Genomic DNA, 24266 nt, shown 5'->3' with positions numbered 1-24266 from the left:
ATATATATGATCACATTCACATTATTTCAGAATGTATACTAAAGTAAAGGGGGATAAGAAAACACATTTTTTTTTATATTATTTGAATGGAATGGTTTGTACATTAAATGTATCTATATATACAATCCTTGGACATTCAAGGAAATAAATGCAATTAATCAAATATGCAGTTAAAGTAATGGTAACATATATATCCTGATCCACATTTTCATATCTTATGCACTCCCCTCAAGTTAGGTTGTCAATGTTATAAATTCTCAAGTTAAGTTGTTAATGTTGTATCTTCTCAACTTTCCTTGTAGCTATTCAAAGTTGATTAATTGGAACGCATGAGTATGTCAGCTATTTGTTGTTTTGATGGAATATATGTTTGTCCACATTTTTTTCGCCGCAATGTTGAGGAGAAGGAGAGTCAGTCAAGGGCTCAAAAAGAAATTTGTCATTTTGCCTAACATGTAGTTGTAAATAAGTATGACTTTTTTTAAGAGAGAAAGAAGAATAAGTTTAGCTAATAAGTAGAAATATAATAAAATACACAAGTTTGTTAAAAGTAACATACACCCATGTGATCTCTCATGAAATGTAGAGTCAGAGATGATGTTAAAGTCTAAGCATATCAACTTGGAATTATTAGGTTCCCTTCCGCGTTGGCTAAAGTCATTGGAATCCTACAGTCTAATAAAGGTGGGGCGATTAGATAGATCTATCATATTCTCTCCAAAGGCGACAAGATGCTACAGTCAGTTGATGGAAGCTGACGAGCTCCCTCCTCCCGAGACTCCTAATGGATTCTTATAGACATCCTCTAAAGAAGAGTATCGCTCATTAATTCTTATTACTCTATAAATTCAAATGACAGCTCCTCTAATCCGAGAGTTAGATTGTTCAAACAGAGCCATCACTTGCTTAGAAAATCAAGTTCAATGCGTAGAATCCCGACTCAACGACTCGGTGCCCACAAATGAGCTCGTCAGGAAATGTCATCTTCCAAGGCCTAGAGAGAACACTAGTAAAAAAAGGCCCTATAGCGATTCCAATCGCTATTAACCTCCAAACCAATCGCTATAAGTCTATAGCGATTGGTCATATATCAATCGCTCTCAATCGGTAAAAGTGTGCTCGCGGTTGCCTTAAATGGCAACGACGATTGGTAGATAACCAATCGCTATAGGCCTATAGCGATTGGTTTATTAACCAATCGCCACTTCCTTTAACAAAAAAAAAATATTAGCGATCAATACAGTTGAATATGCAAGATTAAGATGGTCAAGGTTCAAAATTCAAATCACATCATCATCTAAAGACAAAAGAATTCTCAGCAAAGTTGGTATGTTAATCATCCAGACAGCCAAATGTATCTACATTAATGCGATACATTTCTAGATCAGAGCTTCACATAATCTTCACTAAGCTAGAATCCAATCCATAACGTTGATGAAATGATATAATTAAGATTTTGCCCTAAATAGAAACTTTTCACCAGTTCATTATGTTGTTTGTATCATTTTCATTTAACAAATAAATATTTCAGCGGTATGTAACAAGTCATGAGAAACTTTTCAAATATTCATCAGTTGTTCACTTACTCCGAAAGTCTAATTGAGCTCATCTAAGCCGAATTTGGAACAAATTACGTTATTTGATTGAGCTAGTTTAGTTGATCTGAATGTAACTAACCTTCTTAAGATATGTTTCAATGGAAACGGGAGTTGTAGATGCATTCGTAGACGATTTGTCAAACTTGTTATCATCTTCAATTGAAATCACTGAGTTTGATGTTTCCAAACAGCTTTCAGCTCCTCCAACCGTCTTCGCATCTACTATATCGTTCGAATTCGCATAAACTTTGATACGGCTGAAATGAACTTGCGAAGCAAAACTTGAGGAATATTTCAAGAACTTTAATCATCAGCCCTACTTCACGCAGATAACCCACAATCGCCCCATCGCTTTCAAGTAAAATCCGTTTGCCCCGCATACACCAATTCGAATAACGGCTTCTCAACCGCCAAAGGATCAGCTCCGATTATAAGGGTGTCTGCTCGTCGCCTAACAACGGTCGATCAACTAGGTCGTCCAGATGAGTCTCGCTTGGACCGCGGACATTCATCACGGTTATAGCTATGTAGATGATGAGAACTCTCGCGGAAATCCTTGGCTAATCGGATATTTTTCCTCCGATGAATCATTGGCGCTCTCTCTAAGGATTTCTCCTCCCCAGGAAGAAAAATGAAACCCTAGATCGATAAAATGAGTAATAGGAAATTGAGAAAATAAAAAGCGCAATAAAATGGCGCCACGCGGTCAGCGATTCATGTAAAAACCAATCGCTATTATTTTGGTAGTTGCGATTGGATTTATAACCAATCGTTACTACTATGATAATAGTGATTGGTTTTTACACTAATCTCTAGTTTTGCTGGCTATTACCCATTTTTTACTAGTGGAAGCTCGAGCAACACCAAATACACCTTCAACTACGGGACGCCATATAATAAGAGAAGGGAAATAAAAAATTCTCCTTTCTGAATGTCCCTAACTGTTATTTTTTTATATTTTTAGGTACAGAAAAAACGATAAAAGTGGTTTAAAATAGACAAAGAGAGGAAAATGAGTAGTGCCGGCCCCAAGATTTGGGTTGCCCCATCCCAATGTAGAAAAAGCGGTTTAATTTTCATCTTAAACCATTGGACTAAAGACTATTATGTTAAAAAACTGATAAATTTAACTAAAATCCTATTTATTTTATAAAATAGGCTGCCCTGGAGAGTGGGCTGGGTCAACCCTGCAGCTAGGAATAGGTGATTGAGAGAGCCTGTAAGAGAAGAGAGGAAAGTTTAGTTTTCTGTGTAGATAAAATTTAAAACTATCCAAAAGATAATATATCTAGACTAAAGGTAGGATGGTAACTATTTAACAGATTTTCTTTTATTAAATTGACTTAAGTAACCTACTAAAACAATAAAACATAATATAAGATTGTAAAAACTTTGATTTTTATCTAAATTATTCAATCATTAAAACATAATATAAGATGATAAGAAGTACGGTTTTTATTTATTTTTACTTTCTCTTTGTCTCAAATAATTAATGATGTTATAATATTATGAAGAAATTTCAATTTATAGGTTATTTTTAATCATGAATACAGATGAGAATTAGTGCATAGACATGGTTACATTAGTTTAAAAGTTTAGACTTTAAGGTTACAAGCTATCTCACATGGTTAGTTGTAAAACTATTGAATAAGTAAACAATAAAATTCTTAATAAGTTTAAGAATAATTTTGTAGATTAATATAATATTAGTAAATCATTTATGTTTATTTGAGGTTTCTTATTTTATATTGACTTGAAGTTTATATATAAGTTATTGTTATGTTTTATTAATGGAAGATTGATGATAAATAATGAATGTGTGAATATTGTAGGTTTTTTTTATAATGTGTGAATTGTTTAAACTATTCGAACAAAACCACACTTTATGTACAACTATTTTTAATGGTCAAACAAAAATATATTTTCAAATAAAGTTCACCGTTCTACAATTTTACTCACAATTTTATAGTTACAAACTATTTTACAACTAAACAACCAATAAAAATAGTGTATAAGATATGAGCATTGTACAACTAAACAACCAATAAAAATAATGTATAAGATATGAGCACTGATAGACACAGGCGCTCTTTATTGAGCGGCATAATACCTTCAGCCTTAGGTGGAAGTTCATGTCAGCACAAAATAAAATTAAAAAATAATATCAATTCAAAATATTCTCTTCCTTAATTCTCTTTTTTTTATTTGTCTCTCTACCTTAATTCTCTCTCACCTTTAGTTTTTAGTTTTAACTTTTATTTTAAGTCATTAAACAAATAAATCATATAATTGAATCATAATTCTAATTTCAATTATGCCAAAATTAAAGTGGTGAGACGGGTTAACCCATAGCGGGGCGCAAAGCTGTCAAAATCGCGAGTCAACTCGTAAACTCGTTTGAGTTTGCGAGTCAACTAAGGAAAAACGATTCAAGAGTCAAAGAAACTCGGTTATAAACAAAATCGTAGTAAAATCACGATTTAACTTGTTAAAATCGATAAACGAGATAAAATCAATGTTATCGAACGATTTTACCTTGTAGATTGTTCCTAGATCTTTTGCATGTAGATCTATAGACGGGGAATAGATAGATCCGTGAAGAAGAAGAGTAAGAATTATAATCGACTATTGTTTGTGAGTTTAAGCATTGATTGTCAGAAAATTGAAAGTTGTAGGCCTTAATTGTTGTTAGTGTATATAATAATATATTATATTGATATATTATTATATTATACAATATAATATATTATATTATTATATTGACTTTTATACCATTAGAGTATATTTAATTATTAATGGGCTTGGGCCTGTATGTATAAGCAATTTAGGGTTCTAGGCTAATTACTCTTATATAAGGATTGTTTATAAAGGTTGAATATACAACACTTAAGATTTTCAAGACTTTTTTCTTCTTTAGCAAATATCTATTTTCCAGAGTTTCATATCTTCATAGTTGTTCTTAGAAAGATCCAATAGTCAAAGCCAACATTTGGTATCAGAGCTAGATTGAAGAACATGTCGTCGACAAGATCAACCAGAGATGCGGCGGCAATGAAGATTAGAAGAGAAGGGAACGTGACGCTCTCCTATCCGTTACTCACGAAGAGTAATTACTCGTTGTGGGCATTGAACATGCGGGTAAACTTACAAGCACAAGGAGTGTGGGAAGCCGTGATGCTCGAAGATGTCGACGAACGGATGGATAGAATGGCTCTCGCCGCCATCTATCAAGCACTCCCTAAGGACGTCCTTCTCATGGTGGCTGAGAAGGATTCCGCCAAGCTAGCGTGGGAGACGCTAAAGACAATGTATGTTGGAGTGGAGAGAGTCAAGGAGGCAAAAATGCAAACCTTGAAGACACAATTTGAGGCGATTCGTATGAAGAATGGGGAATCAGTGGATGATTTCGCCATGAAATTGACATCCATTGTGACTGGTATCCGCTCGTTAGGAGAGAAGGTGGAGGAGATCTTTATCGTCAAGAAGTTCCTTAGAGCCTTACCACAAACATACATGCAGATCGTTACAGCGATCGAGCAATTTGGTGACCTCAAGAATATGACCGTCGAAGAGATCGTCGGTCGTCTCAAAGTCCACGAGGAGAGACTTCGCGGATACAGAGACCAAGAGGAGGAGCATATATTGCTCACGCATGATGAATGGATGTCACGAATGAAGAAAAACGGAGAAGCTGATTTTTCTTCTGGATCATCGAGTCGTAGCGGCAACGGTGGAGATAACCGAGGTCGTGGCAAAAGGAAAGGGCAAGGGCAAGGTCAAGGGCAAGGTTGTGCAGAAAGCTCACCTCGACAAGAAGATACCAAGCCCCGAAAAGACAAGAGCACAGTGAAGTGTTACGCTTGTCAAAAGTATGGGCATTACGCGTCTAAGTGCCCTAACAATAGGTCTGACGGTGAGGCAAATCTCACTAGATTTTATGATGAGGAGCCAACATTAATGTTTGTTGAGGTAGTGACGAAAGCTTTGCTTGAAGACGATGTTGCAAACCTCACTAGCTTCTATGATGAGGAGCTAGTATTAATGTTTGCTGAGGGAGACGAGAAGACAAACCTTGAAGAGTTCATGCAAGAACCATCCAAGGAGGAACCAGATGTGGTGTTGTTCAATGAAGAGAAAGTAATGGAGAAACTCCTCGCAAGTGGCGATGAGTGTAATCATACCGATGTGTGGTACATTGACAATGGAGCAAACAACCATATGATGGGCCATCGAGAGAAGCTCAATGAGCTCGACGAGAAAATTACCGGAAATGTGAAGTTTGAAGACGGAAGTAAGGTGCACAAGTTTCCTAATCCAGCTTGCGGTAAAATCTATGTGAGAAGAGATGCCATATTCGAGGAAGAGAAGAAGTGGGAGTATTGCAACAATAACAACAAGCTCGTACAAAATTCCGTGGAGTTCGGAATCCTACGAGATGTTTATGAGGAGACACCACTAGTAGAGATGAATCTTGATGAATTGTTGTTACTCACCACCGACGAGCCAACAACATATCAAGAGGCGGTAGTCGAAGAGTCGAGGAATGAGGCCATAAACAAAGAGCTCGAGTCTATCAGGAAGAATAAGACATGGGAGCTCACCGACTTACCACCCGATCACAAGACCATCGTGTTAAAGTGGGTTTTCAATTTTAAAAGAGACAGCAAAGACAACATCCTCAAGCACAAAGCGAGATTGGTAGAAAAAGGCTATGTGCAGAAGCAAGGTAATGATTTTGAGGAGAACTTTACACCGGTGACGAAACATTACACAGTCAGGTTAATTCTTGGTATCGAGGTGGACTAGAAGAAAGATAACATTGAGGTGAATCATGAAGCTTATGTGAAGAAGGTGTTGAAACAGTTTGCAATGGAGGATTGTAACTCGAACAAGTATCTTATGGAAGAAAAGTTGCAGCTCGGAAAGGGTGTGGAAGGAAACTTAGTGGATCTAAAGGAGTATAGGTGTATCATCGAGTGTCTTAGGTACTTGACGCACACTCGACCTGATATCTCTTATGCAGTTGGCATAATGAGTCGATACATGGAGAAGCCTATCACTCTACACCAACAAGAAGTAAAACACATTCTTCGTTACGTGAAGGAAACGACGAATTATGGGATTCAGTTAAGAGGAGGACGAGAAGTTGAAGAACTCGTTGGTTTTACTAACAGCGACCTAGCCGGTGACATAGACGACAGAAAAAGTACTGTAGGGATGGTGTTTTATCTCAACGGGAATCTGATCACGTGGCAATCTCAGAAGCAACGAACTGTTGCTTTGTCTTCATGTGATGCGGAGTTTATGGCAGCTACTACAGCGTCGTGCCAAGGACTTTGGCTAAGAGACTTGTTGAGCGAGGTGCTCGGATGCGAGCCGAGGCCGGTAACCCTCTATGTTGACAACAAGTCCGTAATAGCATTAATGAAGAACCCGGTGTTTCATGGACGTAACAAACACATCGACACTAGGTTCCATTTTATTCGTGAATGCGTTGAGAATCGACAGATCGTTGTAGAGTTCGCAAGCACTAGAGAGCAGCGTGCAAACATTCTCACTAAGGCACTAGCAAGAGTCCAATTTGTAGAGATGCGAGAGCTGGTTGGCTCGAAGAATCTCGAACCAAATCAAGCTTATGGGGGAGATTGTGAGTTTAAGCATTGATTATCAGAAAATTGAAAGTTGTAGGCCTTTATTGTTGTTAGTGTATATAATAATATATTATATTGTTATATTATTATATTATACAATATAATATATTATATTATTAAATTGTCTTTTATATCATTAGGGTATATTTAATTATTAATGGGCTTGGACCTGTATGTATAAGCAATTTAGGGTTCTAGGCTAATTACTCCTATATAAGGATTGTTTGTAAATGTTGAATATACAACACTTAAGATTTTCAAGACTTTTTTCTTTTTTAGCAAATATCTATTTTCCAGAGTTTCATATCTTCATAGTTGTTCTTAGAAAGATCCAATAGTCAAAGTCAACATTGTTAAAGAAAATGAATCGATCTACGAATGAGAATAGAAAGTAATGATGGACATCAATGAAAGAATATAGTCTGTGAGCTGCCATTGTTATTGATGGAAGAAAAGAGTCTTATAGCTGCGGCGGGCTCTAGAATAGGGGAAATTTGATCAAATGACCCTCAAAAGATGGTCATTCCCAAAACTAACCTAAAAAAATTCAATTTTCATATTTAACCTTTTTTTTATAAATTTTGGACACTTTTATCCTTACTATCATTTTTTTTTGTTTTTTTTCTTCCTCTTTCTTTTCCTTTTCCCCCATTTCACACTTTCCTTTATCTCTTCCCCCGCGACCCACTCTCCCCTCGATGATTGCCGACTCCCCCGACTACCCAACGATCGCCAAGTCGGATGCTTCCCACTCGAGCCTGACTACCCGACGATTGCTAAACCCATGCAAGCCCGTCTCCCCGACATTCGCCCATCGCATTTAGGATAGTTCGACTGCTCTTCCCTCTCTTTGCATTTGAGTAGGGTTTTAGGGTTTTAGGCTTTAGGCTTTAGTAAGTTATATAGTTTTGGTTTGAAATACTATGAGATTTGAGAAATGTATAGTTTTTGCATATTCTGAATGATTTATCAATATTTTCTGGTGGTACGCAATTGAATTTCGTGGGTACGCAATTAAGTGGGTCATGGGGTGGGGCGTGGGGAGTGGGGGTGGGGCGTGGGGCATGGTGCGTGGGGCATGGTGCGTGGGGCATGGGGCGTGGGCTTGGGCGTGGGTGGTGCGTGGAGCGTGGGCTTGGGCGTGGGTGGGGCATGGAGCGTGGGATTGGGCGTGGGTGGGGCGTGGATTCAATTGTAGTTCAATTTCGTACCACGCAATATGTAAAACTAATTTAATAAACTTATAATAAGCGGGGATAGCTCAGTTGGGAGAGCGTATCTAAAGGTCAGGTGTTCGATCCACCTTTATCGCAAAAGTTTTTTTTCTATTGGAAATTGTGAGTCTCAAGATGTTAACTACAGAAAGTCCAATGGTTTGAGGTCACTTCACTCATTGCTAAGATAGCTTTCCAGCATTATGGAAATCTCCGACCACCTTTTGGATCAGAAGCTACATTAAGGTTAATTAGTTTTGAATACCCGCTTTCCGTTATATAGCAACAGGCACCAGGGACACTGTCATGCCTAAATTTGATTTCTACTTACTGAAGTCTGTTATTTTCCTCCTAATGCAGAACATTATCAAGATTCTGAAAAAAGGTACATTATAACTTTGAATCAGATATTTCCTTACTGGAAGCAGGCACGTGTAACACTTACAACATTTTAGGCAATTTTACAATTCCTATAAGATAGTTTTTCTAACCTTCCAAGAATACTGAGAAATAGTTTGAAATAAGAGAGTATGATGATGGTGCCTTAGGTCTTAGGCAGACAAAGTAAACTTAACCACTTATGATAAAGTACTGAAATTCCATGACAATTATCTGGAAATTTGAAGTGGACATTTTAAATCTTGTATGTTTGTTTTTTTACCTACATAACACTATCTTCTTGTTTTCCCTCCTTGTTAGGAAGGTGATGTTCTTGAGACGGAAGTTGCTATGATTTTTTCATCTCTGAAAAAGCATGATGCACAGTCGAACGACCATGCTGCTCTTACTCACTGCTTAAGAAGTTTTCCATATGAATAACAAATGCAGGTATCTGAAAACTCATTGTTCTTTGCCTTTTATTTTATAATTTATGAAACAGCCAAGCAGAACTTACAAAATTGGAATTGAAAATGGGAAAAATACCCAACATTCTAATTATCTCTACTGTTCTTTGAGAGTGAGGATATTTTTTAATATTCCACTTTTGCCTGTTGAGGTTATGAGTGATTTTAAACTTATAAAGCTCCCTCTTTGTCTTTGTTATTCTTCTCCAATGTGAACTTAAGTTTCTAAGATGAGCTAAGAAGGTAATCTTAATCTATGATGAACCTTGCTAAATCTATATTCTTGTTTTTGTGCTGGCATTAATCGACTATAACAACTTTTATTATACATATCTAGGTAACAACAGCACAGGTACAAAGTCTTCTGGTTTTTGGCAAAAAAAAGAGGCATTACAATGTTCAATTGAGGGTCAGTTATGGAGCTTTGTTGTTGTACTTGCAGCACAAATTTAAGACATATATACTCTATGCTGATGATAGTTTATAGGATAGTTTATAGGATATAGGAAATGAGCTTTATGAAGTAGAACAAATTACTAGTTGTTGTGTAATATATCTGTTGTACCATTTGCTGCACTTGAGAAAAGCCTTCAGTGTGTAATGGAAGGGTGGGATTATAAGTAAGTCAGGTTCTTATTTTCTCAGTTGTCTTTTTCTGTCAATAATTTGTAAATTGAATCCACTAATGGGATTGTGCAAATCATGTATACTATACATACATTCTTATTTTTGAAAAGGAATCTCAATTCTTTCGTTTATATCTTATAAATCTTGTATTTTTTGTATATATATAAAGATTGTTTACTTAGAAATTATTGAGAGCACAAAGCAACAAATAAGTTGTTTTTTTGCCCAAAGGAAAACAACAAGTGCGTAACATAAACAAAATTCATCATTAACCAAAACATAGACAGAAGAAATAGGTTTGAAACTTAGAAACTAATTATTCATCCTCTCAATATTGATGTTAAAAACTTCAAAACTAGAGACATTTCACCTTGTCCCTAAAACTCTTTTGCCAATAAAGAATATCCCAAAAATGCTAAAACCAAGAATCAAATTTATCAAATGGCTTGTTTAACTTTCTATTTGAATGACTTTAAATTCGATTCTCACTAAGAATGTTCTAATTTAAATAAAAATAGTTAATGCGAGAGTTGTACTAACTCTAATAAAAAAGAATATCCTTAACCAGCGAAACTAACTCAATTTGCATTCAAGAAGAAAACTCCGTAAAACACCTAAAAAGACAATAAAAAATCCATCCAACAAATTCATGAATTATGAAAACAACACTCTAGATGATTAGAACAAGATTAAAAATTACAGTTTTATTTAATATTTGTATTATTGTTGAGAAGATTATAATGTAATTTTTATAAGTCACACAAACACCATTCATTTCTATTTATACTAATTCAACATCTATGAAAGAATTAATGAAACAAATAAATGACTACACAATAAATAATGAAATTGAATTAATTATTTGTTGTATTAAGCATCTAAAGGTGCAATCCAGTGCCTTTCATTGACAAAGCTCTTGGCCAGAAATGGATGAGTCAATTTATAGTCCAAGACACTCCACGTACCGCTTTCACCCCAGGCCCATAACACTTGTACACCTCGAAAAAGGCAGTCCTATATAGAAAATTCAATAATTAATATAGTATGCATCAAAAGTACATGAATTTTTAAGATTTGTATATTAAAGATGCATACTTGTTCTTGTTACTGATGTGGTCCCAATCATCCCAACCACCATGAGCCACAATATTATCGAAATAAGTGTGAGCGTAAACAATTCTAGAGTATTGTCCCAAGAAAAATTGCAAAAAAAACTTTTGCGGTGAAGGTGGATTGAACACCTGACCTTGAGATCTTCAGTTTGACACTTTCCCAACTGAGCTATACCCACTTATTAATAAGCATATTAAATTAGTTTTACATATTGCGTGGTACGCAATTGAATTGCAATTTGAATCCACGCCCCATGCCCCCACCCACGCCCAAGCCCACGCCCCACCCACGCTCAAGCCCATGCTCCACGCACCACCCACGCCCAAGCCCCACGCACCACCCCCACGACCCACGCAATTCAATTGCGTACCACCGGAAAATATTCATAAATCATTCAGAATATGTAAAAACTATACATTTCTCAGATATCACAGCATTTCAAACCAAAACTATAGAACTCACTAAAGCCTAAAGCCTAAAACCCTAAAACCTTTAATACTCAACATGCAAAGAGAGGGAGGAGTAGTCGAACTAACCTGAATGCGATGGGCGAACGTCGGGGAGACGGGCTCGCGGGGGCTTGACGATCGTCGGGTAGTCAGGCTCGAGTGGGAAGCATCCGACTTGGCAATCGTCGGGTAGTCGGGGGAGTCGGTGATCGTCGAGGAGAGAGTGGGTCGCGGGGGAAGAGAGAAAGGAAAGTGTGAAATGGGGGGAAAAAGGAAGAGGAAGAAAAAAAGAAAAAAAGAGGTTAGTAAGGGTAAAAGTTTCCAAATTTTTTTAAAAAAAAGTTCAAGAGCATGATCAAATAGTCATAATACATTTTCAATAACCCTTCATCATTCTTAGTACTTTCAAATTCATCAACATCCAAATTAATATCTTGATTTTGAGAGGAGACAATTTCGAAAATGAATCTATTATTTAACAAAATATTAAGTTTCAGACTTTCAGTGTGAAGCTTCTAGAACTGGAATCAAATTTGAATCCACGAATCCTTGAAGGCAAGAACGAAGAGAAGAAAGGCGAAACAAATAAGTAGTTGACGACCAATGAGAGAATTATTGAGTATTGACTGTTATAGTCTGTAAACAAGTTTGAATCCACGAACCCTTGAAGGCGAGAACAAAGAGAAAAAAGGCGGAACAAATAAGTAGACAGCGGGCGATGGGCGAAGTAATGAGTATTGACTACTGCTGATTGAGAGAGAAAAAAACTAGAGCTATGCGGCATATGCCAAAAGGCTATAAATCAGATTAATATTTTTTTGCCAACTCGCGGGCCAACTAAAGCCCGACTCGCCTAAGCCCGCGACCCGAACGGGTTGGCCCATGTAGGCCCACTTCCAGATGGGTTGTTAATATTTTAACCTAACCCGTCTAAATTTTTTGACGGGGCGGGATAACCCAATGGGCCTAACCAAATTGACGGCTCTAACCAAAACTTTAAACCAAAATAACCTAAAAAATTCTTTTCATTTAGAAACATAACATGAAATATAGGTAGTTTTTCATCCTATATAGAATTTTATTCATATTATAGTAATAAAAATATATTATAATTAAATTAATTTTTTCATTTTTATGATTTATCAGGTATAAATTATCAAGATTTAATGATATACTAACCACTACACAAAGAAACGACTATTATTAATTAATATGAAGTAATATTATTGTACGAATATTTTTTTCATAATTTGCACACTTTCAATACAAGATGTAATGAAATAAACATTAAATATAAAATAAAAAACAAAAGACATAAAAAAAAAAGTATATTAAGTTAATGTTAACTAAAATCTTTTAAACCAACAAAGAAAAGTTTAATTAATATTTTATAACATTATCTTTTTTTAAAAGAGGGAGAAATATTAAGTTATGTAATAGATAAAAAGTAAATAAAATAAAGATAATAATAATAATTATTTTTTTTCCACTAAGCACTTTTCAAATGCGCATATATATAACTTTATTTTGTTGAATATTTATTATTAATAAATTTTGTGATTTTTAAATTTTAAATTTATAGTAATTTTATCTTATTTTTTACTTTTTGTCGATCTAAAATATAATTGAGTAACTTTATAAGTGAGTGAATTTTTTGTTTTTCTATACAACAAAAAATTAAATATTTTTGTCGTGCACAGTTTTAATTTTATTAAAGTGAGTGAATTTTTTATTTTTCTATACAACAAAAAATTAAATATTTTTGTCGTGCACAGTTTCAATTTTATTAAAGTGAGTGAATTTTTTGTTTTTCTATACAACAAAAAAATTAAATATTTTTGTCGTGCACAGTTTCAAAAAATTATATATTATTTATTGATTTTTTATTCTTCAATTCTTTTTTATTCTTTTATCGAATTTCTACTTAATTTTTTTTATTAAATATTTAAAATAAACATATTTATAATTTTAATATAAATATTTTTTTTATTAAAATGTTTAATATTACATTTATATATTATTAAATTACAATTTATTTTATTATCTTATCTTATTAGTTATCTTTTATTTATTAATAATTTTTTAATTTTATAAATAATTTACACTTATATATATAAATTATTATTAATATATAACACATAATTGATATAATTTTAAAATATATTTATTCATTTATAATAAAATTTAATAATTAATAAAAATATTATATTATATGTGAAATTATTTAATTGTAAAAAATAATTATTATTTATGTAATATTTTAATTTTAAATATATATATATATATACATATATATATATAGATATATATAGGCTTGTCTATCTCAATGTTTTTTATAAAAATGTTGAATTATTAATTAAATACATATAATTTTTTAGTTTTTATTTGAATTAATTTATTTATAAAAATATTTTATAATATTGAATAATATAATATTTAATATATAATTTCAATAATTTTAATAAGAAATACCTAATTAATATTAAAAAAATAAAAAATAGTTTATATAATAGTTAACACCTAGAAAACAAACAAGGAAAGAGTAAAACAAAAAGAGAGGGTATTATATAATTAGTTTATTTGGGACTGCCCTATATTTGTTTCTCGGTTCGTAGTTCTCCAACTCGAAATATTTCACATATCTTGGGACTTGCTCTTCACAGTTTAGCAGAAAGATTGGAGGGTTTCTCATCAATGGCGTCTCATCCTCATCTGGACGATGTAAGTAACTGTGATCTGCTTTAGCGTTAGGGTTTCCCAGACCGTGATGGAATGTGGGTAAGGTTGGTTTTGTTGCATTTGATTTTAATTCTCTCCCAAAAAAATGTAGGATGACGATTTCGGCGGTGATTTCCCAGGAAGCCAAAGTTCCAGGCGTCCAGGTTCTATAATTTTTACTCATTTTAGAAGGAGAACGTTGTTGGGTTACTTAAATGTTCTTAAACTGCAAACGTTGGTTACAGGTCAAAAGAGGGGATTTGGAGACCTGGAGGATGATGAAGATGATATCTTCGGCTCAAAGAAGGTATTTTCGTAGCTCATTGACTTAGATGTTCTCTTTGCCAATATAGTGTAGCTTTAGGTTTTAATCTGACCTATACCTGTCTGAAAATGTGACATACCGAGCATGCAAATCCTCAGTAGGTTTGTCTTATTGGGTTATTGGAAATACTATGACAACATTTCATTCTGAAAATTGGAGTTTGGACTCTGGAACAGAAGTGTGTTTCTGTCTAGTTTTTAACAAGGTTATTGCTCTCTTTACACCCTGTTGAGCCCATTATACATAGTTGTGCAAGTTACAGCATTAACATATCATACACCTTACAGGAGAGCAACATTTTGGTTGGTTGTTTCTTACCTTTATGAATGTTATATGGGAAGCTGAGGATTGTTATTTTTATGTATTTCTATTTAGAGGTTCACACTTTCGTCAGGAATGATTTTTGCTGCACACTGTGGAATTAAGCATTTTATTTCAATATATCAATGTAACTGAAAAAAGGAAGTGCTGCCAAGTGGCATCATCTGAACTTCGAAACTTTAAGCATCAACTAGGTATTCTGGAAAATAAAAAACAAAACATATTGGTTCTGAAGCTTCTAAGTTATTTAAAGCTTCTTAAGAAATTGTCCAAAAGTTTAAAATGAGGCTCATGAATTTGATTGCAAAAGAACATTTTCTTTTGATAAATGTGACTGAAGTGGATTGATGCTAGATTTATCAAACCATGTATAAATCAAAACTTCTAGAGTAGATTTGTCAATTAGGAGTTGAGAGTAAACAAAATGAAAGGCGTGGTTCTCAAGCTTACAAGTACCTTGGAGCTTCTTGAAAAAGATTGTCGAAAGTTACAGAAGCGGCACTTGAATAGCTTTGAACCTATTGGAAATTACACATCCTCCATTTCAATTGGGGGTAACTTGTTCCCGATAATGAAGAAGTCCTTGATTGAACCTTGCATAACCTGTTCAATACTAATCTTGATTGAACAAAAGAATGAAACATTACAATTTTCTAGCATGTTAGGGGAACCATGCAAGGAATCAAATAGCTAGTAATGAAAAAGTTGATAATACTAGAGTTTTTTTTTCTTCTGAAAATATGAGATTCTTTTTCACTGATCAATAGTAAAACACAAAAGTTGAATTGATTGTGGAAAACCAAACCATTACTAAATAAGTCATTACATCAATTGTTATAATTTAATCCATGAAACATCACAAAAGAATACTCAAAGCTACGAATGTCCTAAATCAAAGAGGCTGAAGTCGTTTTGAACTCAACTCTCCTCGCAGATGCTTCACGAGTATGATTTGATTTGGTGCCCTTTTGCCCGTTATAGTTGACTTTGTTACAGATTTTTGTGCATTTTTCTATCCATTATACATCCTTGATGTATCACTCTTCATTTTCACTCCTAACAATAGTTTTATTCTTTTATCTTGATGTCTGATCTCGTCCTCATCCTTGATCCTGCCAAAAGTCGAAATCAATGTCCTCATCGTCACACGTTTCCCTTCCCGAATACCATGATTCACCCACTCTTCCTTGGTTTCAAGAGAAGTCATAGTTGGTTTTTCGTCATGTCTTTACAGGCTCAAAGGAACATACACCTTATTGTCAAGCTCCCTATTTTTTGAGATGGCAATTTGGATCACCTTTCTGTTCCAATGTCTAAAGTGTCTTTAGATGATTACAACCAGAGAATAAGAGGAAATGAGGAATTGGAGAGAGAAAAACTTATATTCTGTAAAGTAATGAATGATAATTCTCTTTGTTCAAGAAACTACTTGGGTGAACCTGTTCCCAATATATGCTTCAACAAATATATAAATTTATAATCCAGATCATAAAACTTGATGTTCACATGCATTCGTTGGTACTGCTTTAAATTGACTTGAATTTTGTGTATTTCTTTTTCCTTGTGTGTATTTAATCTCAAAATTCATCAGACTGTTGATTGATTTACTTTAATATAGGTTAAACTAGAAGAACCTGCACCTGCACCTGGTGTTGCAACTGGGATGATTTTATCTCTTCGTGAGAGGTACTTTATGTTATACAATATAAGTCTCTTTGTGTATGTATTTAACATGTTCTACCTATAATTTAAATATTTGCTTTCATGTTACCTACTGTACATAACAACCTAAATATTGCCTTGTTATTTATTTTGCAGTCTCCAAAACTGTAAGGATAGCCTGGAAACATGCCAAGTGAGTAAGCATGAAAAAGTTTCAATTGAGCTTTATTTTTCTTCTTCAGAAAATTTAAATGACTTATTTATGGGAGCTTGTTTGATGAAGGGTTATTTGGATTAAATCTCATTATCAATCACATCATCAATTGAATCATTCAAATTATCATCCAAAATACCAAATTACCCTTACTTTTTTTTATAACGTATTAAATATTAAATACAAACGATATTTTAGTCATTTAACCTAAATAAGCTCAAATAATCCATGTCTTCTTCTAACAAAGATTCTTTTTTTTTTCTTCCAAAAATTGGATTGTTTAGAAAAAAAGTCTACATCAAACAAACCCTTACTTTCTACTTAAATGTCTTTCTGTTCTGGGGAGCCTTGAAAATTTTGTTCCTTTTTATTACTAAATATAGTTAGCCTGACGTGAAACCCTAACACAAAAAACTGTTTGGCCTTTATACACTTGGAAATAGATAGGAGAAGCCTGGCCACCTTGTTGCAGGTCTTATGATTTTCTTTTTGGTATATTGTGGCAGTGATTATTCTGGTTTAAGTCTGTGTTCATTTGATGGTCATAAGCTATTATTTTATACACAATTGTTTCCTGCTGAACTATTAACAAAGTCATTAATATACAGTCTTATATGCTCTACAGTGGTTCCTTAAAAGTCTTCCCTCCAACTTTTATGCCAAACTACTTAATAGGAATTGTGTTTATGTAATTTCAGACAGAACTTGAGGCAGCAAAAGTGGAGATTCAGAAATGGCATTCCTCATTACAGAATGAATCCTTTGTATCTGCTGGAACAAAAATTGGTCAGCCTTCTAGGATATTTCTCATGAAATTTGCTTCAATGTTTTTCCTAGTTATGTCAATATGTATCCTTCCATAGTTGTTTACCACATCTTTATTTCCAAGACCAGACTTAATCGAGTCCACCTCCATGTTTCAAACAAAATAAAAATAAAAAACAAGAAGAGAGAAGAGAGAAGAGAGAAGAGAGAAGAGAGAAGAGGCCTAATGCATGATTTCTGACCCCATTAATATCATTCTTTTATTGACTTCAGAACCCAAGTTGGTCATCAATTATATTCAGAGTTTGAAAGCCTCCGAGGAATCATTAAAAGAGCAGGTAAGTTTCATAGTGTTTTCCTTCATTAGGTTGTTTAACAGAGTGGAATGTTTGAGAAGAATTTATGAGATATTTTGTTTTTGCTTTTATGATGAACAGCTGGACAAATCTAAGAAAAAGGAAGCTGCATTTATTGTGACATTTGCAAAGCGTGAGCAGGAGATTGCTGAATTAAAGGTTAGAAGATGGACTTTGAATCTCCTTATTTATTTGTGGTATGTGAAGGGAAGAATAACCTATAAGTGGTTCAGCCACAGTTGGAATTATTCGAAGACACCATGTCACGTGTAAGCAGACATATAGTATATCACGTGACTTGCACATGTCATTTAATAGATATTATTATAACTTATATGTAGTATAGGATTGAACTGGACTGGTTATCCAGTTCGTGGATAAACCGGTCATTAAACTCTTATAATTAATAGACGAGAGGAGACTGGGGCACGATGAAGACGTTGGACTAAGTCATGATTTTGGTTTCCCACCACTATCCGATCAAAGTACCCCATCTCCTCTAACAAAAGTTATCTCATCTGTTCTTGATTGGTATACTTCTTATTCCATCTTCTTCTTCAATGACTAACACACCATGATTAATATTTTTTTTTGCGGAAGGAGAGATTAATCTCTATAATACTTTATTAAGGGAGAACACCATGTGATGTCTTTCAAATTGAGGTCAAATTTACCATTTATACAATGACCTCCCTTACCATATTAGTAAGCACAATATCTCAGCTAGGTCTGAGTTAAGTTAATGTTTTCTCCTTCACCTTCACATTTAAAAGACAATGAAGCTGATTATAATATGTAATACAACAACTTATGTCAATATGAATGCCATCTACAAAGACTCATTAAAGTGTAAGAACTCATGTATATGTTTGCAAGTCATGAATTCAAGTCTTTCATACCTTACAAACATAAAATTTGAATGCCATCTATATCAGTGAAGCTGAAATCTGAGTTGGTCTGGTCCACCAATGACACAATAATGGTTATATAATAGTTGTTCATCAAGGAAAGACTTATTACATATCAGTGTTTTTTCTCCTAACACTGGATTATATTGGATCTTCCAGTATGCTGTGCGTGATTTACGAGTGCAGTTGAGGCCGCCGTCCATGCAGGTATGTGTACATTTGTTTTATTCTTTTACTTGTAAGGTATGCATATGCTTCAACAAGTTAAGAAATGACATTCATCAGGATTTAACTGATCCCTTTATTCCAAGACCTGGCTTCTTTTACTTACCAATTTGCCACTGTAAGGAGATTTACAATATGGACTAGAAAGGATTATAATCCAATCGCTAAACATTTTATTAATAAAATACTATAATGCTTCTAATTGTGGTTTATTTTCCATACGCTCCAATGAACTTCTATTTGACCCGATCTTGCATTTTATCACTTAAGTTAGTTTGCATTTGTAAAAGCTGGTCCCCTGAATGAGCTTTTGACACTCGTTGGTTGATTTTACGTTGTAATCATGAATTAGTTGAGGAGAGGTGTGCGAAGGGGACATTTTCACCTCAAACAAGTTATAATGCAAAATGAATCATATGCCAAAATACTTATGTTCATTATCAAAATGAATTGTGCTTGTAGAATTTGAAGACTATTTGTATAAGCGGTTTCATGCACAGTATACATATTGCTTTAACTGTTATTTTTCTTTTATTGTAGCGTGTTACTCTGTAATCACATATACATCTTTTTACTTTCTTTATGATTTCTTTTTGTCTTATGTGTTATCCATTGTTTTAAATCTTGTTAAACTTATTATTTTTTTGCTTTCATAGGCACGTAAATTGTTACTGGATTCAGCTATCCATGACGAATTTACTCGTTTAAAGGTATGTTTCTGCTTCTGTTTCTTCTAGTGTCATTCTTTCTTGTTTTTTCTAGTGGTTGATAGTTATTTGCTCATATAGATTGCTTTGTTTTATATTTTACTCTAAAAAACAGATGCAAGATATTTGGTGCAAAAATAAATGTATAATCAGTGTTGGTATGGAAAATATGTTGTTAGCGATAGATTGTGTGTTTCTTCGTTTCACAAGAAGTATGAAAACGTAGTGCATATATAGAATAAACTCAACATATTGGTATTTCCTGTTAGACGTTCTGCTTTTTGGACTTCCCTTAAAAGGTGCAAATTATAATTTGCTATAGTGATGCTGTTGGTTGTATTTTATGCTTCTTTTTTATGTATCAAACATGACACCTTACATCTCAAGTTCAAGACTTTTTCACATGAGCTACCATGTGTGGGTGTCTATTTGGCTTAATTACACATAGGACAAAGCTTTCAATTATGAAAGGAAAGACAATGAACATCACTTTGGACGAGTTCGTATTGCTCACACAATATTGGTTGTCAAGAAAATCATTTCGATATCATAAGTTTCTACTTAGTTTTCAGATGAGACTTGATGGCTACTCTTCTTGTATACATGGGGAGAGCTCCATTTGTTTCAAACAAATTGGTCATCATCTATTTGAGCTGGTGGCTTATATGTTGAAGATCAAGAGCTAAAAAGATGGAAAATCAGTAAGGAACGATTCTGATTAATTGAACAAGACTAGTGTCAGTAACTGAACAATTCTTGGCAAAGTGAATCTTCTGTCAAAGTTATAAGTATCATTGTTTCCATAATAATAGAATAGGTTGTTCTCTGTGTAGTTCAAGGTAAGTAGCAAACTAACTTTTGTCACAAAAGAAGCCCTGAACTTGTTCGTTTAGAAGAGGGAATGCAAGATTAATTGGTAAATTCATGTGAAAAATAATTGGATCTGAGCAAAATTAATAATAATAGTAATAATTGGTTGGAAAAAATGACAAGGATGGTATTTATATAGCTTGAAATGGTGTGGAAAAGATGGATGCCAATATTAAATGGGACATGCACAATTTAAAGTGGTCTTGTTAGTATGTGGATATTTGATATGGATGGGGGACATGATGGGTGGTGAAGAATGATAGGTTTGGTCATCACTTATAGATTAGTTGATTGTTGTGAGCATGCTTCCAGTTTACACTGAAAGACTCCTAATTTCTCTTTAGAAACAACTTTTTAATTTTTGGTCACAATTACTATCCCATTGAAAAATCGCCAAAGTGAAATTGAAAGTGATTTCTCAGTCATTATCAATATATTCTTTTAGATTATAATCTAGATTATAGTGTAATTTTGTGTTTCATTTGGTATAAAAATCATGATCCAGGTTATTTTCTATATCTAAATTATTTTCTAGTTGATTGTGATTTTTAAAAAACATAACAAATATAGAATTTTCTTTTCTGGATCATGATCAGGATGAAAAATTATGATATGAAATAGGTTTTTTCCTCTATATATATTTATTCACTGCTGCTTACACAGATTGTCTCTAATTCCATTTATTTGCAATACCAGAATTTAATGGAGGAGAAGGATAAGAAGATCAAAGAGTTGCAGGATAATGTTGCTGCTGTCAATTTTACCCCTCAAAGCAAGATGGGCAAGATGCTAATGGCCAAATGCAGGCTTCTGCAGGAGGAAAATGAGGAGATTGGAACCCAAGCTAATGAAGGAAAGGTACAACTCATGAATTTCTTTCCCAATATTGGTAAACTCTACTTTCTACTCAAAGGTGTGAGAGTTATTTATGATATTTTTTGGTTTCACAGATGCATGAGCTTGTAGTGAAACTTGCTTTACAAAAATCTGTGTATTCAGAAGTAAGAAGTCAATTTGAAGGTTTGTATATTCTACTCCTTATCTTGAACTGCAATATATAACTTTTTTGGGCTCTTTTTGTCTTTGTTCTTTTCTTGTTTGCAAAATTTGGTTACAAAGATGACTGGTAAACAATGGATGGGGCTATTTATTAAACTTCAGCTTTGATGAGTTAACCTGGAAAGTGCATGGATTTCATACTACTTATGTTCTTTATTATAATAAACTCGGAGCTTGTTTGCAATTCTTTTTTGAAAAACGCCTTGTTAATGAAAAAGGGATTATGTGGAGTTAGGATTTGATAACTATCCTTTGTATATACTAATTTGAAATATTATACAAAAGTAAAGTAAATATATGTTAGTGATGAAATGATTGATTAGGACACCCTGGTTACATAAATTTTCTTAAGGTGTTATTCCAATGTTATGTTTAGGGAAAGAATGATATTTGGATAAGCTTACTTTATTTTTTTCACCTTCATTCTATATATTTGTTGGATATTTAAATTTGCTGTTGAATATTTATATTTGTTTCTTGACAGGAGTTTGCAAGCACATGGAGGGACTGACAAGCGATGTGGAGAAGTCAAATGAAATGGTCATCTCTCGTTTACCTATTAACAATTTTGTTACTTTTAAAATTGTTCATTTGATTGGTGACATCTTTTCATTTATCTATATGAATTAAAATCTTGATAAATTGTTAAACAAAATAAGATCAAACCTAACTTAGGATCCATGGTGTCTGTAATTGATCATTTCATTTGCAGGTTCTTGCATTGCAAGAGAAACTAGAAGAGAGAAATGCAGAGATAGACAGATTGAAGTTGGAGTTAATAAATGAAAGAAGCATAGCAGAGAAGGGGACTACGACTGAAGTAGTAGCTTTAGAAAAGAAAGAGGACGACAAAGAAGAAGAAGAAGAAGAAACGAAGATACCAGTTGAGGTTCCCCTAGAAAAGGAGAACTGAAAATTTCAAAGCCATTCCAGAGGGAAACATTATTGTCATCTCATCTGTTTTCACATTCATTTTAACTTTCCTTTCCCCTAATTTGAGCTTCTGGTTTCTTTGTTTTGCTGATAAATTTTGACAATTCCGCTACTAAAACTTGTTTTTATTGAATGTTTTGTACTTTTACAACTTCTTGTTTGCTTTTAAATATTTGTATATATAAATTTTAACTATTATGCCCGTAGATTCATAGCTGATGGTTTGGATGTAGATTTAAATATTTGCTGGAAAATCTATCGGGCATCATAGTATTTGTGCGGAACTTTTTAGTAATAACATTCAGTATTGATGGGGGAAATTATTATTATATCATTAACCACTTGAACTACAGAAAAATCTTGATCTCAATGGAGGGGAGAATAGATCCTAAATTTTATATATATTAGCATCTATTATTTAAAAATTGAATAATAATAGATATGGGGAAATTATATATTTTTTTAAGTTATAATTATTTATTTCAATTTTAAATGGTAAATTCTATTTACTGATTTTAATAAAATGGTAAAATGTTTTATATTATATTTTTTCTTTGAAAAAGGCCCATATTTAAAAAAAAAATAAAAAAAAATAAAATAAAAAAATGTTACTCAATAAGTTATCAATTTCTTAAATATTCGAGATAAATGATTAACTCCTCGACATACTTTACTGTTTCCTGAATAATTCTCAGAAAACATCGTAAAAATAAACATTATGATTAATACGTATCAGACACTACTATCATTGAAACTCGACGATTTATCTCTAACTAGATTAATTCAAACTTCCTAACCATTTATATATTATATTTTTAAAAGATATCAATCAATTTGAAATTACTAATTAAGATCAAATATTTAAAAAAAATAGTTTAATAAATATTCATTTAAATTGATAAATATTATATGGCAAAAAAATGATGGTAAAATAGAAAAAAAAATCACATAATTAAATGATTATAGTAGAAATATATATATATATATAAAATAAAACTAAATTATTTTGTTGAAGAGATAAATATATTAAAGTTTATAGTACATAAACAAATATTTTATCTCATTTTGGATACATTTATAACATTTTTCTTTATTTTAATTGACCTTTTAAACTTAATTTGCAAAAATGATATTATAACCAACATAAAATCACATAATATAATCAGATAATAGTAAAATTCAAAAATAAAAAATTATAGTAAATAGACAGAAATTGATAGTCACACACATGAAAGTTATATTATTTTTTTTACAAATTAAGAATGTCAAAATTTAAAGTACATAGTTAGATATTTTTATCTCATTTTGGATGTATTTATCAATTTTTTCGATTAATATTCTAATTGATTTATTCAAATTATCTTACATATTTATCATACTAATAATAAAACAAACATAAAATTGATATATTAAAAAATGATAGTTTAGAAAAAAAATCATGCTCACGAAGACATTATCGACTTAGACATTATCGACTTTACCGTACCAAAAGGAACACAATGTATAAGAGTTCTTAACTTTAAAAAATACTTAAATTCTACTTCAAAGATGAGATTATTAACACCCTCTTTCAATTCAAATCACAATTCTCGTATCTCTAAAATTCACATCCACATGTACCATCGTAACTTATTCGCACTCACATATACATCCGTTAAGTGACATTATTAACCTCCTCTTTCAATTCGAACCACCATTCTTTTATC

At 33.1% G+C, this 24266-nt stretch overlaps 1 protein-coding gene across 1 annotated transcript; it reads left to right on the top strand.

Moving 5' to 3' along the window:
- Positions 1-14093: 14093 nt before the first annotated feature.
- Positions 14094-22705, top strand: LOC124936829 (FKBP12-interacting protein of 37 kDa). The gene is made up of 14 exons (XM_047477352.1): positions 14094-14218; positions 14328-14379; positions 14461-14522; positions 16480-16547; positions 16680-16716; positions 17436-17523; positions 17776-17840; positions 17940-18017; positions 18926-18973; positions 19648-19701; positions 21265-21426; positions 21519-21588; positions 22112-22167; positions 22340-22705. Exons 1-14 carry the CDS (start codon positions 14192-14194, stop codon positions 22538-22540), a joined length of 1068 nt encoding a protein of 355 aa, XP_047333308.1. The 5' UTR covers positions 14094-14191; the 3' UTR covers positions 22541-22705.
- Positions 22706-24266: the final 1561 nt, after the last annotated feature.

The sequence above is a fragment of the Impatiens glandulifera genome, chromosome 4 (assembly GCF_907164915.1).
Source record: "Impatiens glandulifera chromosome 4, dImpGla2.1, whole genome shotgun sequence".
NCBI lineage: Eukaryota > Viridiplantae > Streptophyta > Magnoliopsida > Ericales > Balsaminaceae > Impatiens > Impatiens glandulifera.
This window is presented reverse-complemented; position numbering and strand designations above follow the sequence as displayed.

Bases quoted from the DNA above. Each gene is read 5' to 3' on its own strand.
- LOC124936829 (XM_047477352.1), top strand. From the start codon at position 14,192: ATGGCGTCTCATCCTCATCTGGACGAT. The intron at 17,841-17,939 runs GTAAGTTTCATA...TATGATGAACAG, and splicing joins AGGAATCATTAAAAGAGCAG to CTGGACAAATCTAAGAAAAA. The intron at 18,974-19,647 runs GTATGTGTACAT...TTGCTTTCATAG, and splicing joins TGAGGCCGCCGTCCATGCAG to GCACGTAAATTGTTACTGGA.